Source organism: Saccopteryx leptura, chromosome 13 (genome assembly GCF_036850995.1).
Source record: "Saccopteryx leptura isolate mSacLep1 chromosome 13, mSacLep1_pri_phased_curated, whole genome shotgun sequence".
NCBI lineage: Eukaryota > Metazoa > Chordata > Mammalia > Chiroptera > Emballonuridae > Saccopteryx > Saccopteryx leptura.
Window position 1 is genome coordinate 17,762,498 of NC_089515.1, and position 17,722 is coordinate 17,780,219.

General features: G+C 42.1%; 1 protein-coding gene across 1 annotated transcript in view; it reads right to left on the minus strand.

Moving 5' to 3' along the window:
* The window catches only part of SMC3 (structural maintenance of chromosomes 3), a 40,318-nt gene extending 28,943 nt beyond the window's left edge, over positions 1-11,375 (minus strand). The window contains exons 1-6 of the mRNA XM_066354982.1: positions 11,236-11,375; positions 10,250-10,325; positions 3,945-3,983; positions 2,095-2,162; positions 499-570; positions 74-153 (exon numbers count right to left, since the gene is read on the minus strand). Coding sequence (XP_066211079.1) covers positions 74-153; positions 499-570; positions 2,095-2,162; positions 3,945-3,983; positions 10,250-10,325; positions 11,236-11,250 — 350 coding nt within the window. The 5' untranslated portion in view covers positions 11,251-11,375. The remainder of the gene's footprint in view (positions 1-73; positions 154-498; positions 571-2,094; positions 2,163-3,944; positions 3,984-10,249; positions 10,326-11,235) is intronic.
* Positions 11,376-17,722: the final 6,347 nt, after the last annotated feature.

Sequence of the window (17,722 nt, forward strand, 5' to 3'; positions counted from 1 at the left end):
TGAACACGAGGCAAGTAAAATAATACCTTTACTCTTTTGTAAAAAAATTAAAAATGTAGAGAAAAATGCTTACGTGACCATTTTCTTGTCTAAAAAATACTGATCCTTTTTGGCACCAATAACTCTTCGAAGTGAAACCTCCTCTTTATCAATCTATGAAAAAAATGTAAAAGCCCAAAGTCAATTTAATAGTACAAGTTAAAACCGTTTTAGTTAAAGAGATCATTTTAGAGTCCCTCACCATAATAATGACTTAAAATTTTCAATCTCACTAAGGGCATGCTATGAATATTCAATTCTTATGATTAAGACATTTTTTTCACAGCAGCGTGCACATTCCCATTTATTTAAAGAATGTCCATTATAATTTTAAGATAAAATTAGCATGTAAACTGTATAGTTATTTTCACATAAACTAAATGTTTTAAAGCATGAAAAAATAAAATCAGCTGCAACAACAAAATTCTCAACATTGCTGGAAAAAAAGCCACTACTCACTGGCAACCGGTTGTCCGAATTGTCAAAAATGATCTCCACAAAAGCAGAAATGACACGAGGACCAGTACCCTCCTAGAATATGAGATAAAACTTTAATTCAAATGGTATTTTCATATCCTTTAAACACATTCAAAGTTTAGTACTTGGTAACAAGCCGGATTCAACAGAGAAAATGTTCTACCACACTAGTATATACAACTCTTGCCAAAACAGCAGACACTGGAATAGGATAATGTTTTTCAACCAAAGGTTTCTAATTGTCAATCACAATAATACAAGAGATATCAAAGTTAGGTCCTTTAATTAGAGTACAAGACCCTCAGAGACACTAAAAACTACCTATTTAATATCCTAAAACACTCTGAGGCTTTTCTTTAATAGACTCATTTTAATGCTGAAAATGAACCCTAACAAAACATACTATTCCAATTTTTTAAACATTTGAGATAGTCTGTGCAGTTTTAAATTTGCTAAGAAGACACACATTTAACACGTGTCACATTTAGACCAATTTATGACCCCACCACTTACAAAGTCCAGGGAATTTCCAGATTCTGGACACTGTTATTAATGTAGTGGCTCAACATAGTGAAAAATATCTAATAAAATTATTCTTTTAATGCCAATCTGAGAAACCTAAACAGAATTTTTTCTATAGGGAATTAGTACTGATTACCAAGCTATAAATTCAAATGGGGGGAAGGGGCAGGAAGATTAAAAAAAAAAATCCTAACTGTAAGATATTATTGAGATATATGGAGGAATCTTGCTTTTCTGGTCTTTAAATTATAAGCCATATTGAAACCAGAAAAATAAATAACGAACTAAAATTACTTTAGTTCATTATTTATAATAATCTAATGAAAGCTTATAATTTTTTTACATGTACTTTCATATTAGGAAGTGTTACCATTTAATATGTACTTTCATATTAATTGTTAAAAATAGTTAACAACTTCTTTGTTGCTTAGTTGCAATGTTTCTCTATGCTCCCACTTATTTTCTGGTTCTAAGTCTAAAAAGTTCCAAATTCCAAATCTCAAACTCTTCTTTCTCCTCAGCAAACCTTCTTCTAGAGCCTTACCAGATAATACTCTTAATAAAGAATTTATACTTCTAGGGAAGACATATCCATTTATAGGTAAATCTTATCATTTCCTTATCCTTATATAACATTAGGGCTTTATCCTGCATTATTAGTATAGCAAACTAGCCCTGACTGGTGTCACAGTGGACAGCTCAACCCTGGGGTCACTGGTCAGGATACATATGAGAAGCAATAAATGGGTGCACAACTAACTGGAACAAGTTGATGCTTCTCTCACCTCCTTCCTCTGTCTTTTTAAAAATATAGAGAGCTGACCCTTGTACACCATAGGTTTGAAATGTGCAAATCCACTTATATGTGGGTTTTTTAAATTGACCTGCATGATTCAAACCCATGTTCAAGAATACAATGGCAGCTGGGAATCCGCATATTCAAAGGACCAACTAGTTACATGCAGATTTTTAACTGAAGGCATGGATGCCATTGTCCCTTGAGCTGTTCAACGGTCAACTGTAAAATCAATAATGTCTTAAAGCAGTCTCACTCACATGCAATAAAGCCAATCGTTGTTCCGGACGAAGATGACTAAACTCATCACTGAGAACAAACTGAATTGCTAGAAATACAAAAACATACCTATTAGTACAGTCTAAAAAAGAATTTATGCCTTATCAATAATTTCCCATACCTTCAAAGAATACAGTGTTATCAGGTAATGAACAATGCATAAGTAAGATTACCTGCCTTGTACAGACAAAAGCAATACAAAAAATTTGCCTGTACTTCAGACTAATCAGCTAGAAAATTATGATAAAAAAAATATTAAGGCCCTGGCCGGTTGGCTCGGCGGTGGAGCGTCGGACTGGCGTGTGGGGGACCCGGGTTCGATTCCCGGCCAGGGCACATAGGGGAGGCGCCCATTTGCTTCTCCACCCCCCCTCCTTCCCCCCTCTCTCTTCCCCTCCCGCAAGCCGGGGCTCCATGGGAGCAAGGATGGCCCGGGCGCTGGGGATGGCTCCTTGGCCTCTGCCCCGGGCGCTGGAGTGGCTCTGGTGTCGGCAGAGCGACGCCCCGGAGGGGCGGAGCATCGCCCCTAGTGGGCGTGCCGGGTGGATCCCGGTCGGGCGCATGCGGGAGTCTGTCTGACTGTCTCTCCCCGTTTCCAGCTTCGATAAAAAAATTAAAAAAAAAAAAAAATTAAGAAGCTTTCCCTGAAACATTTAGGCAAGAAAATAAAAAGAAAACACAAACATATAGGAAGAGACAAGGAGAACTCAAGTCTACTTCTTAAAACATTCACTGACTGGTTAAGTTAATAAATTAACACTTTACTTGTGTTTACCCACTAGACATAAGTAATATAAATTATTAACAAAATTGGATATATTACTACAATATCCTTAACTGGATACTTTGTCAAAAAAAATAAGAGCCCTGGCCGGGTACCTCAATTGGTTAGAGCAGTGCTTTTCAACCACGGGTCAGACAGAAATTTTGTGTCAGTCCACAAAAGAGTTAACACCCTGATGTTGTATGACCACAGACCCAATGATCTTAGTCAAATTCACCTACCCTCAGGGTGATTTCTGAGGTAAAGGTCCCTGAAATAATTCTATTTCCACAGGTCCCCAAGTGTAAAAAAAGTTGAAAATCATTGATACAGAGTAACCTTTAGATGTATGAGCATAGACAGGACAGAACCTTTGCTCTTTTAAACCCTTTCTCTCAAACACTACTATAAGGTTCAAAATTGTTTCAGCTCACTCCTTGTACACTCCAATTCTGTTAACATGATTTTTTCTCCTCAGAGTATCTGGTAACAGGCATTACTATACTTAAATGCATTTCATCTTTAGATATAATTTCAAAGCTCTATTTACTATCTTCAAACTGACAACAGTCTTTGTTGAGTCTATAAAGTTTTTATAACCCCTCTATCCTTTATAAAAATAGTAATAGGGTTAGAAAATATTTTTAAAAGATGAAAAAGAAATATAAGCCACCTAGAAAAAATATTAGTTCCTGCATTTATATAAAAATGCATTTATAACATTTATATATTTCAGTCAAGTTTAAAAAGCACCTCCATACATATTATCTCATGTGATTCTCACAACCTATCCAAGTAAGGTAAGCAGGGCAAACACCTCTGTTCTTAAAATGGAAAGAGTAATTTGAGGGTTAAGTGCTTTGCCCAGTATCACACAGCTCATTAATCACTCGGTATAGAGGACAACTCAGATCCTTACACTGAACTCTCTACATGAAACTACGACTCTCTAAAAGAAGTATTTCTAGAGCTTCATAAAGACATAATTTCTGAAGACTAATTTTTTAAATTATTGATCTTTAGATAGCTAGATCCTAATATATTTAGAATTCAAAAAACAATACCTACCATAAAAAAAGTTGCTTTTTCCAGATCCATTTCTGCCCACTATAAAATTTCAAATAGTACATGTTATTTTGTATAAAAACCAAAAGCAAAACTTTACTGAAAGTAAAATTCATAAATCCAAGTTTCTAATTTAACATCTTAATATTTTCTATTAAATACAACAGTAAACAACTCAATAAACAAAACTTTAGTCACCAAATGAATGTAATTTTTGTATAGACTCCAAATAGTAAAGAAATTCACTTCACTGTTGATTCTTATGCTTTTTATCAATAGTTTAAAATTAATAAAAATAACTAAATACACGACCTGGCTTTCATATTTTATAACCATTACAAAAAATAGTTCTATTTTAGTTGTATAAAATAAAGTATTTTTAAAAATTTAAAGACTCACATATTGCTAACATTTAAAAAAATACTTAAAGAATCATTTTAAATTCTCAAACTACTCACATGTTAAGCTATTTATGATCATCCCTATATATAATGCAGTTCACAGACTCACAGAAGTATAGACAACTGTAAGGCACTGTTTTTACCATCAAAATTCAGAAATAGGACCCTGGACAGTTGCCTCAGCTGTAGAGCATCAGCCTGGTGCGTGGAAGTCCCAGGTTCGATTCCGGGTCAGGGCACCAGGAGAAGCGCCCATTTGCTTTTCTTTCTTTCCTTCTTTCCTTCCTTCCTCTCTTCCTCCCTTCCTCCCTCCCTCCCTCTCTCTCTCTCCCCCTCCTGCAGCCAAGGCTCCATTGGAGCAAAGTTGGCCCGGGCACTGAGAATGGCTCTATGGCCTCTGCCTCAGGCACTAGGATGGCTCTGGCTGCAATACGGCCCAGATGGGCTGAGCATCGCCCCCTGGTGGGCATGCCAGGTGGATCTGGTCTGGCACTCGTGGGAGTCTCTCTGCCTCCCCACTTCTCACTTCGGAAAAATACCCCCCAAATAAATAAATAAAAATCAGAAATAAGCAATCCTATACATAAAAGGGTATCAAATGTCTCAAATTTAATAAATTAATTTGAGTTCTTTTGATTAGAAAAACTTTCAATAAGAGTCTTAATCTTGACTAAAATATGGACAATTTAGCTCCAAAGTTATCACCTGTAATGCAAAGTAAATCGTAAACAGATCGTTCCTGTTATGCCAGAAAGTAATGAAGTGCTTTTATTTTTTTTTTTAATTTTTAATTTTTTATTTTTTTTATTTATTCATTTTTAGAGAGGAGAGAGAGAGAGAGAGAAAGAGAGAGAGAGGAGAGAGAGAAGGGGGGAGGAGCTGGAAGCATCAACTCCCATATGTGCCTTGACCAGGCAAGCCCAGGGTTTCGAACCGGCGACCTCAGCATTTCCAGGTCAACGCTTTATCCACTGCGCCACCACAGGTCAGGCAATGAAGTGCTTTTAAAAAGAGGGATATAACAGACACAGAGGTCAGGCAGAGGGCTTCCACTGGCTAAGTCTAAGACAAAAGAGTACTAAAATAATTAGATGAATTATAAATTAGTGCTGCAAAGAATAATCCATAAATTCACACTAATAAAAAGATACATAAACAGCTTAGCTGCTCATGATAAATGTGAAGAAAAGTGCTGGAAATGGGGGGGGGGGGGAGAACGTCATTTTGTAGCCATCAGAATAAAAGCAAGAATTATCAAGGGATACAAAATCTTGAGGAACATTTTTATAAGCAGCACAATATTTGCATGTCTAAAAGTATCTCCCCATCCCCACAGTACCTATTAGTTGCAAAGTAAAAACACTAACTCTACAGTGAAAACTGGATACTACCTTGACTGGGTGATTAAAAGTTAACATCAATAAAAGGTAGACGACTATCATATACCTCCCGATGTAATACCCAGAGGACATTATTGTGAAAAACAGCCAATTATCAACATATTACACTACAAATTCATTTTTTAAATTTTATTAACTGTTTATTTTTTTTATTTTGAGTACGTTTATTAAAGCTGGGACAGTGAGACAAGGAAGGGCTTAGGACAGAAGATGCAACACGAGAGCCTAGACCGGGAGCTTCAGCTCACTGAGAAGTCAGAGAAAAGAGGTCCTGGAGACAAGTTCACCAGGTTGGCCCAGAAGGAGCTGCCACCGCCCACTGCTCCTGTAGTGGCAGGTCTGGTGGGGACACGAAGAGTTTAGGAGATGCATGCCTGAGATGAAAAAGGGTGTGGGCGTGTTCCCAAGAGGGAGAGAGCCCATTTTTATTTTAAAAAGTGTTCTTACAGCCTGGCCTGTGGTGGCGCGGTGGATAAAGCGTTGACTTGGAACGCTGAGGTTGCTGGTTCGAAGCCCTGGGCTTGCCCAGTCAAGGCACATACAACAAGCAATCAATGAATAACTAAAGTGAAGCAACTATGACTTGATAGTTCTTGTTCTCTCCTCTCCTCTCTCTGTAAAATCAATCAATAAAATTAAAAAAAATTTTTTTTAAATATGGAAATTAAAAAAAAAAGTGTTTTTACATATATGTACACAAAGACTGAGAGGTTTTGATGTAGACCCAGTTCATATGTGCTCCCAATTCAACTACCCTCAAAACCCAGTCCTTAGCTGTCTGTCAGTGATAGGTTTGATTTCCCAACACTTTAGAATGTTTCAGCCTATCCCCAGGACAGGGAGTCCATTCAGGTCAGATCTGTGAAACCTAAAGGTCATAGTTCCCCAACTACTTTGGGGGGTTAGTCCCTAGAGTAACACAATCCAAAAGCATGGGGGAATTAATGTCCTATGTGGTAAACTCTGACCAATTAGAAACAGAAATCAGCAGACCAAAGCCTCTCCACTCCTCCCATCTGAATCTTCCAAGACATGGGTTCATCAAGTCTGTCTGGAAATTATCCAATGTGACCACAAACCAGCTGTCCCCCCTCACTCTTGCCCTCAGACTGCACCCTCCTATTAAAGTCTTAATAACTAAGCAGGCCTCGGGCTCGGTTTTCTAAGAAACCAGGGCAAATACAAGTTGTAGCCTGACTAGGGGGTGGCGCAGTGGATAGAACATTGGACTGGGACATGAAGGACCCAGGTTTGAATCCTCAAAGTCGCAGGCTTGAGAGTGGAATTATAGACAGGACCCCATGGTAGCTGACTTGAGCCTAAGGTTGCTGGCTTGAGCAAGAGGTCACTAGCTCTGCTGTAGCCACCCCCTCTTCAAGACACATATGAGAAAGCAATCGATGAACAACTAAGGAGCCGCCACAAAGAATTGATGCTTCTCATCTCTCCCTTCCTGTCTGTCCCTCTCTCTGACTCTGTCTCTGTCAAAAAACAAAAACAAAAAAACCTTTTGTTAAAAGGTTGGGAAAAAAGATAACCTTAAAAAGGTGTATGTTTGGTATGTTCAAACACCAAACATTTAAACATCAGGAAAGAGATATCTGCCTTCAAATCTTGTTTTTTTAAAAGGGTCAAAATCCTTCAACAGTCAAAGCAGTATGCATTCACAAGATTATTTTTAGGGTCAATCTCAGTCTATATTATTTTTGGTCTGACATTGTTAAGGTATTAAAACATGTTAAATTAATAAAATCATATTGTTTTTATTCTCAGTTAATACAAAAAGAACATTTAGATAATTTCCTTTGTAACTGTAACCATTAACAATGCTAATGTTATACCCAAAGTACAGCAGTAAAACACCAGTCTCTTTAATAGCTAAAACAAAAATACATGATAGGCCCTACAGACATAATTTAATCATTCTAGGTAATAATGGTCTTCATATTAAATCTCACTTATAAAAACGTACAATTGATATATTAAAGTGTGTCTATATATAAATTAAAGAAATAATATATATCTAGTTAATATTCCTTGTTCTCTTTCTCTTTTCTTTTTTTAAGTGAGAGAAGAGATAGAGACAGACTCCCGCATGTGCCCCAACCGGGATCAATCCAGCAACCCATCTGGGGCAGATGAACCCAGCTATCCTCAAGGCCTGAGTCCTGTGATTGGACCAGTAGAGCTACCCTCAGCACCCAGGGCCAATGCTGGAACCAATCCAGCCACTGGCTGCTAGAGTAGAGGGGAAGAGAAAGAGAAGGGGGATAGGGACGGGAGGAGAGGTTGCTTCTCACCTGTGCCCTGACCTGAGATCAAACCCAAGCCGTCTGCATGCAGGGGTAACACTCTATCCACTCAGCCAATTGGCCAGGGCCATTGTTCTCTATTTCTAAAGATTTTCTGATTCAGAAAAATCAGAAAGCACTTACTTATGATCAGAATGTAAATAAAACCCCTGTATGGTTAAGTTACCCTTACTTCATACCAAAACAAAAAGTACGTTTCCTTTATTCCCAACTACAAGTTGTAACTGATATGTTAAAAGCAGAGTTTTTTTCTTGCTCTGAATTTTTAAAATGGATTCTCCATGGTTCTCCAGGAACACCAGCCTTGAGAAGTCACCCTTTACTGATTTCTATGATTTTCACTTTAACCCATGCTATCACTGAATTATGCGCCCTCCCATTCATATGCTTAAAATCCTAACCCAATATAAAGCTTCCTGGAGAAAGGGGCCTTAAGAGACATCTTGGATTCAAGTCATGGGGGTGGGGCCTTCGCGATAGGATTAGCACTCAAACCGTGGGGGAAGGGAAGAGGAAGAAGACAAAGAGGAGGTGAGGCCCTAGTGAGGTAGCCCAGTTGGTTAGGGTATAGTTCCAATACCCTGAGCAGGTTCAACCTCTGGTCAGGGCACATACAAGAAACCATCAATGAATGCAAAATAAGTAGAGCAATAAATCAGCATTTTTTTCTTCCAAAAAAAAAAAAAATCAATATAAAAAAGGGAAAAGGAGAGGGCCTGGCCTGTGGTGGTGCAGTTGATAAGACCTGAAACGCTGAGGACACGGGTTCAAATCCCTGGGCTAGCCTGGTCAAGGCTCATATGGGAGTTGATGCTTCCTGCTCCTCCCCTTTCTCTCCTCCCCCTATCTAAAATTAATAAAGTCTAAAATAAAAAAAAATAGGGCAGAAGAAGGGGAAAAGGGAGGGAGGGGAAAAGGGCAGGAGAGGTGCAAACAGAGCATGATAGAGATGGCCCCCAGAATGTGGTCATGCTGGCCCCCTAACGATGGACTTGAGCCTCCAGAACTGTGAGACAATAAGTCCCTGTTGTTTAAGTCACCCAGTCTATACTTTGTTATGGTAGACAAAGCAGAATATCTACCACTATATATTACTCCACAAGGAGGATGCTCTGTGGCAGAACTATCAACAGCACATTCTATGCTTTTCTGGTGTCTAGCACTCATTCCATCTGTCCTTTAAAAATTCAGAACATCCAAACACATTGTTGCTGGCACTATCAGCAAAATGGAACCATGTCATTTGAAGAACATAAACTAAATATTGTATCATAGGCCCTTCGTATTCATACATTTGCTTTCTCATTTAATCTTCCCAATAACCCTATGAGATGGGTTCCATCATCTCCCCTTTACAACTACAGCTCCTGAGGGAGTGGTCTGAAAAAGAAGACCTGCCAAAACAGGGATACGAATCCCATTGTTTTGCTCCTAAGTTTATGCTCTTTCCACCAAGCTGCATGGTCTATCCTCAGCCATTGTGACAAAGAAAACAAATCTGACCACAATGTAATTTGTGAATACAGAATAGTCATCTTTGCCCTGGCTGGACAGCTCAGTCAGTTAAGAGCCACATATCATAAGCCAAGGTTGCAGACTAGATCCTAGGTCAGGGCACATAGGAGACTCAACCAATGAATGCATAAATACATAGAACAACAAATCTATGTTTCTCTCTTTCTAAAATCAATTTAAAAAAAGAAAAAGAATGGTCATCTTTAAAATAAGGCAACAGTGAGCATTTTTGACTAGGAAATCACAAATAAAGAACAGAATAGCTCAACACTAAATTTAGTGTCACTATAAAGTTATTAAAATACATACACAAATGAAATCTGTCCAAATAAAAATAAGTAATTTATGACTTAATTCTTTTTTTTTCCCCCTTAACACTGGGGATCCTTTCCATTTTTTTTAATTGAATTCATTGGGGGGACTCTGGTTAACATAATTATACAGGTTGCAGGTGCCCAATTCGACAACACAGCTGTCTGTACACATTAAGGGTCTTATTCTTTTAACCGTAAAATAAGCACTTCATCAGTGTGGACAGCGAACAAGAAAGTTATTTCATATGGGAAAAAACACAAACTTACTTATACTCAAAGATAATTCTTGTCTCCTTAAGCCTAGATACAGCAAGAATAAATGGCTTTAAAGATATAAATACGACCCAGTAAACTGTGAACACTTACCAATAACATTATGTTTTGAACTGAAGGGATCTACAATTGTTTGATCTCTATAACTTCGAAAACCTTGGATGATAACCTAATAAATAAATGAGATGTTTTTCAGAACGCACACAAAGAAATGACTCCTAAACATTCCCTTTTGCACTTCCTTTTCTGGTTTCTAATGCAAGACAGGAAACGTTCCATTTCACACAAGGAGACTTACATTTTGGAAAGGTGCTTAAAAATCGTCGTTAAGCCCAGTCCGCCGATGAGTAACCCCCTGTCAGCGTTTAAGGACTTTTCAACCAAGTGCCCTGCTGCGAGTGTCGCTGGGTACCAGTCAAAGCAGCACGCAAGCAGGCCGGCCCCGGGTCTCCCGGGTCTCCCGGCTCCGGGACACAGCGCACGGCCAGAAGGAGATGCTCCGAGGAAGGAGGGCTCAGAGCCCAGCACTGCCCACGGGGACCCTCGTGCCCCGACCGACCGCGAGCCTCCCGCGCGGGAAGACCACGCTGACAGCAGCACACACCGCGACCCGGCCCGCCGCACTCCCCGCCGGGAGGTCCCTTTCACTCCGCCGAGCAGTCGGGGAGAGAGAGGCCCCGGGGAGGCTGGCATCCCACCCCTGCCCCCAGGGGTCCCCCGGGACCGGGGTGTCACACCCCTCGCGACAGCGCGCGCCGGGTCCTCCCCTACCCCCAGGGGCCCCCGGGAAGGCCGGGTCTCCGCACAGGGCCCGCCCCACCGACCCCTCCGAACCTGTCGGAGGTCCTTCCTCCCACCCGCGCCCTCCCTGCACACAGGCCCGGGCTGCAGGGGGGCGCTCCGATCCTCCGCGCTCCCCGCGCTCCCGCGGCCGGGCCTCTTCCCTCCCCCCGTCCCCGTCCAGCCCGGGTCCCCTCGCCCGGGAAAGGGGAGAGGCCGCAGCTCGTGCCGCGACACCCCCGCCACAAAGAGCGGTCCTTACGGGCCCGCGGCCGGTGGGAAGAATGCACGGGCCTTACCTGCTTTATGTACATGATTCGGCGACCCGAGCCGGGGAGGAGGGCTGCCCCACGAGAAATAACAGCGACCCAGGGGCCCGGTGAGACACCAGCGCGACCCCTCCCCCCAAGAGCCACTCACTCCCCGCCAGCCCAGCAAAATGGCGTCGCCCACGGAGGCGGAGTCCGCGCCTCGGGCAGAACCACCCTCGTTTTCCTCACAAAGCGTAGGGGGAGTCCGGGTCAGGACTGCTCTTTCTTCTCTGAAAAAGGAGGCTTCTACGGCGTCCTTCGGTGGATTTCATTTGGGTCTTTAATTTTCAGCTGAAACTTCCCTGAGGGTTGAATGCAAGCTTCATTCATAAAAGCCTTGATCGTGAAGCTGGCCCGTATTCCCTCCGAGCGCGGAGCCAATGGTTGCGTCCACAAGGGGGGAAAGCTTCGGCGCCAAAGCCAACTAGGAGAGTCGTAGAGCCAATAGCAGTGCTTGCCAGCGGCCACGTGGTCTGGGTTATTTAAGGAAGTGTACACCGCCGCGCCCCGGGGCGATGTCACGGAACGCACAGAGTGATGTAGTTCCCTGGATTGTGTGCGCCGAGTCTTTGCTGTTACATGTTTTCTCAATTGCTCTGTCTCTCTAGGAATTTTTATACATTTAGGACGGCGCTCATTGACTCCGGACCAACTACTGTCAGGACAGCCCCTAAGGGACTTGACGCTCGGAAATCTGTTTTAATAACGATAATTAATACCGCGGGAGCTGTTACTGCTCTGCCGCTTGCTAAAAATCTAGGCAGCTGTGGACAGTTGCAACAAATAAGTGTATCTGATCTGTATCAGCCTTGGGGAAAAACATTAAATTAGATTTCCGGGCCACACAATTTGTCCTCGCTGCCTCTCCCTCTCCCGCTGCTGCGGGCAGTTCCAGCCCTAATTATTTCTAGATTGAACTGTTTTAATAACCTCCTAACCATCCCTGTCAACACCCTTTGGCGATGGCAGAATCCTTTATCAAGACCCCATCAAATCCTATCCAGACTTTGGCTTGAAAAAAAAAATCTCTTTAAATATTTCTCTGGGATTTAGCGTCTCTACACTGAATTTATAACTGCGATTGCAGACATATTAATATTTAAAGTTTTACGCCTTCATGTCCTAGTGTATAAAATCAGGATGACAAAACCTGTCCACATTTATAATTAAAAATAGGGCGTAAAAATTTTACCTCGATTTTCCTACATTATATAAATAATATATAAATGAAAGGATGATCACCAAACGTCTTGAGTCAATGTCTTAACAATGATGACATTTTTACTTCCTTACACTTTTCCATATTAAATAAACCTTATACAACTAGTTTATATAATTTATACAGGCAGAAAAAACAAAGCAGTAAAAACTTAAAAGAGAAAGGTGTTTCTGAGAATATTAACACACATATTCATGTATTTATTGATTCTCTACTACAATATCAATCTAAGAGAGAAGATACTTTATCTTGTTCCTGCTGTCTCTTTAGTAACCTGTTCCTTAACAGTACTCAAATACCTATAAATGAAAAATGCAGGAAAGCAAAGTACTGACCATAATCCCTGGTTCATTTACACCAGCAATTGGTATTCAATATTCCCCATGACCCTATCCCACCCACATACCATCCTCATGGCAACGTCATTCTTTTCTGGAAAGCATTTAACAGTAGAACACGTGGACCTCCTTCAGCAGGGAGATTCATCAAAGCCCTGCACACTGGAGGCAAAGGGACGTTCCCAAAAGAAATTGACACCATAAAGCAGATAACTACAGGCCCTGGCCGGTTGGCTCAGCGGTAGAGCGTCGGCCTGGTGTGCAGAAGTCCGGGGTTCGATTCCGGCCAGGGCACACAGGAGAGGAGCCCATTTGCTTCTCCACCCCTCCCCCTCTCCTTCCTCTCTGTCTCTCTCTTCCCTTCCCGCAGCCGAGGCTCCATTGGAGCAACGATGGCCCCGGCGCTGGGGATGGCTCTGTGGCCTCTGCCTCAAGCGCTAGAGTGGCTCTGGATGCAACAGAGCGACGCCCCAGAGGGGCAGAGCATCGCCCCCTGGTGGGCATGCCGGATGGATCCCGGTCCGGCGCATGCGGGAGTCTGTCTGACTGCCTCCCCGTTTCCAGCTTTGAAAAAATGAAAAAAAAAAAGCAGATAACTACAGCAAGGCCTATGCTCCTCGTCAAGCAATTGAACACTGCAGCTTTTTACATCAAAAGACCCTATTAACACAGCATCATTTCCTTCAGTGCTTTTACTTTTCTCCCTCGACCTTACCTCATTGGTTCAGCATGATCCTCAGACACCCTGGAGTTGGAGTGGGGGTAGGGGTGAGAGGAGGCACTGATAATAAAGTCTCTTTAAGAACAATTCTGTTCAGCCCTGGCCGGTTGGCTCAGTGGTAGAGCGTCGGCCTGGCGTGTAGAATTCCCGGGTTCAATTCCCGGCCAGGGCACACAGGAGAAGCGCCCATCTGCTCCTCCACCCCTCCCCCTCTCCTTCCTCTCTGTCTCTCTCTTCCCCTCCTGCAGCAGAGGCTCCATTGGAGCAAAGATGGCCAGGGCGCTGGGGATGGCTCCTTGGCCTCTGCCCCAGGTGCTAGAGTGGCTCTGGTCTCGACAGAGCGACGCCCCGGAGGGCCAGAGCATCGCCCCCTGGTGGGCAGAGCGTCGCCCCCTGGTGGGCGTGCCGGGTGGATCCCGGTCGGGCACATGCAGGAGTCTGTCTGACTGTCTCTCCCCGTTTCCAGCTTCAGAAAAATACAAAAAAAAAAAAAAAGAAAGAAAGAAAGAACAATTCTATTCAATACCCAAAACATAGACGCAACAATTATAACCTCTTATATTTGGATAGCTCTTTATCAGCTTCGATATGCTATCATGTGTATGACCTCATTTTTCCTCACTATGATATTGTGAGAAACAAGGATGTTTGTTATTCTGCACTGAACTGGAAAACAAGGGGTCTTATAATGACTTCATCTTGCAATTCCCACGACTCCGAGATACACCATTGTCCTGTAATTAAAAATGGGATCTCTCTGCCTTCCAAGCAGCGGAGACAAAGAATGCCTCCACAAAGAGGCATGAGTAGGCTGAGGGCTCAACTTTGGGAGTTCCATGTCACATCCCAGCTGTGCCACTTGGTGGTTATATGAACTGAGGAATATTAACCTCTTAGAGCCCCTGTCTCCTAATCTATAAAATGGGGATTATAATGATACCTACTAAAACCTCTATACAGCAAAATTGAGATGATTTTTGCAAAACAGCTTACACAAGAGATAATGTTAGCAATTGTTGTTCATAGTTTATAAAACAGACCAGCAAGTCCCTGGGAAAAGACAGCAAACAGCTAAATGGAAAGGTCAAGCCTGACCAGTGGTGGCGCAGTGGATAGAGTGTCGACCTGGAATGCTAAGGTCACTGGTTCAAAACCTGAGGTTGCCAGCTTGAGCTCAGGGTTGCAGGCTTGAGCCTGAGTTCACCAGTCAGATTAAGACATGTACAAAAAGCAATCAGTGCATAACTAAGCAGAGCAACAAGTTGATGCTTCTCTCTCTCTCTCTCACTCTCAAAAAAAAAAATGGTAAAGACATCAGAGGAGAACTGACCAATATTTTTGGACATCCTAATTATTTATTCAACAGATATTTACTGAGTACCTCCTCTAGTATGAATGTGTCTTACTGCTGTTGGGAAAGAAAAAAACTTTCCTCTACCTTCTTAAGTAATTGGGAGCCTTCGACTTAAACTCAAACTGACAAATTAGCAAGAAAAAAAAAACAGATTTCAAACATACAGGTATTGATCAACTTACGACCTATGCAACTTACAACCATTCGACTTTACGACCACAATCGCTAGCTACGACTGCTCCGCGTCTGGCAGCACAAGCATTGCCCAGCTGGGCATACGACAGTGCTGGCCAATAAAATGTTTCATACATGTTTATATATTTTGATATGTTTTGCAATTGGGAAAATGTTTCCTATGGTATTTTTTACACCTGTATTTTGTATTTTTGTATGCACCTGTATTTTGTAATTTTGTATGTTTTGCAAATATTAAACCAGTTATACTGGTAATGCAGTGTTTTACTTAAACCTGACGAATGTAAAAATAAGAAACAAAATGGTGTAGAGATGATACAAATGGCATAAAATAAACAAAGAAAATTATGATATATAACAGTAATGAAAGAAAATTATGATAACATATGAGTTAAAGATTTTTATAACATCATTTCACAGTACTGTACATATAGCCTACTCAACTTACGACCAAATCGTGTTACGACCAGTCTGTCGGAACCAATCGTGGTAGTAAGTTGAGCACTAGCTGTATACGTACTTTTCACAAAGAAATTTGACTCAAAGTGGTGGTTAGAAATTGAACTTTAGATATAATTTTAATAGATAAAAGGGCCCGCATGCAGCCCCCTGAGGCCATTTATCCAGCCCCGCAGCACTTCCGGAAGGGGCACTTCTTTCATTGGTGGTCAGTGAAAGGAGCATAGTTCCCATTGAAATACTGGTCAGTTTGTTGATTTAAATTTACTTGTTCTTTATTTTAAATATTGTATTTGTTCCTGTTTTGTTTATTTACTTTAAAATAAGATATGTGCAGTGTGCATAGGGATTTGTTCATAGTTTTTTTTATAGTCCGGCTCTCCAACAGTCTGAGGGACAGTGAACTGGCCCCGTGTAAAAAGTTTGGGGACCCCTGACTTATTAGAACAGGGATAGAGAAAGAGCACTTAAGGGAAAACAGATGACTTTTAGGAAAGATATGCTAGTTTTGTGACATTGTTTGGGTGTAGCATGGAGACATCTTACCTCAGTAGAAGAATCAGATTTCCTCAGAAGGGGATTTATGACAATTGAGTTACTTTGAGCTCTTTGGGAGACTATGATTTAAGGCAGAGGACCCCAAACTACGGCCCTCGGGCCGCATGTGGCCCCCTGAGACCATTTATCCAGCCCCCGCCGCACTTCCGGAAGGGGCACCTCTTTCATTGGTGGTCAGTGAGAGGAGCATAGTTCCCATTGAAATACTGGTCAGTTTGTTGATTTAAATTTACTTGTTCTTTATTTTAAATATTGTATTTGTTCCCATTTTGTTTTTCTACTTTAAAATAAGATATGTGCAGTGTGCATAGGGATTTGTTCATAGTTTTTTTATAGTCTGGCCCTCCAATGGTCTGAGGGACAGTGAACTGGCCCCCTGTGTAAAAAGTTTGGGGACCCCTGCTTTAAGGTAACTAACAGATTTCAGAAACTCAAAAACTTTTCACTCAAAATAATTTTTATGCCACAGGGGTGTATTCTTTCTTCTCTAGGATATCCAGAGTACTTGCCACTTCCTCCTTCCCCAGTCTCAGGAACATGATATTATCACATAGTGGCCCAACATCATGTTCTTAGACTATAGTATGACACAATTAATGTGGCCCAGAGGTATAATGTTGAATATGAATTGCTGCCCGATACCACAAGAATGCTCTACTCCTTCCAGATGGAGATTAAAAAGAAGGCATTTACCAGATAACAGCTGCATAGTAAGTGCCAAAGACTGTGTTGATCTCTTCTAGTGAAGATTCCACATCCCATATGGCAGTTGAGTCACCTCTTGCTTAAATGATACTACTCGTAATTCACTATCATCTGACAGGATCCATCTGGTTTTTGCAAGGATGTAGGAGGGACCACTTCACTTCATTCTTTACGCCTTTGAGGGTGGCACTCATCCCTGCCATTCTGCCCAAGATGCGGCTGCTCCTAATTTACTATCTTGGCTGGGCTTGAGGGCAGCTTTAGGGATTTCCTCTTGGTCTCTCCTACACTAATGGCTCTTCGTCCGTAGATCTGGAAACTAAAGGGACTACTGTCAGTTACTAAGCATATCAGTCACCATGACTGCACTCATGTGGCCAGGGAAATGACCACAGAATGAGTTTTTGGACCCATTGTAACCAATGTGAAACAGACCTGGGCCAGAACTTCATTTATCAGCTGGCCTCTACCCGCCTCCACTCTTAGGGGGGCATGAATGCGTTTGCACTCCGCCTGTGTTCCTGTCAGCTCAGATGGGTAAAGTGTCGACCTGGAATGCGGAGGTCACTGGTCTGAAACGCGGGCTTGCCTGATCTAGGCACAGATGGGAGTTGATGTTTCCTCCTCCTCCCTCCCTTCTCTCTCTCTCTAAAGATCTGGGTGTTCACCTTTTCCCAGGGTTCAGTTACTCTGATATCTTTTATATTGAAGACACTTTGGAAGAAATATTATATATCTTCCTCAGGACCCAGCCTACCCCGCAGTTGCTGGGCTGTGGTGTGAGATCAGGCTCCCATCTTGAACTGGGGAGGGCGGTGTGCTCTCCCTCCCGGGATCATGCCCATGTCTTTCTTCCCTCTCAGACGTGCATCTCCTAAACACCAAGGGTCCCCACAGGACTGGCAGCCGGGGGAGCAGTGGGCAAT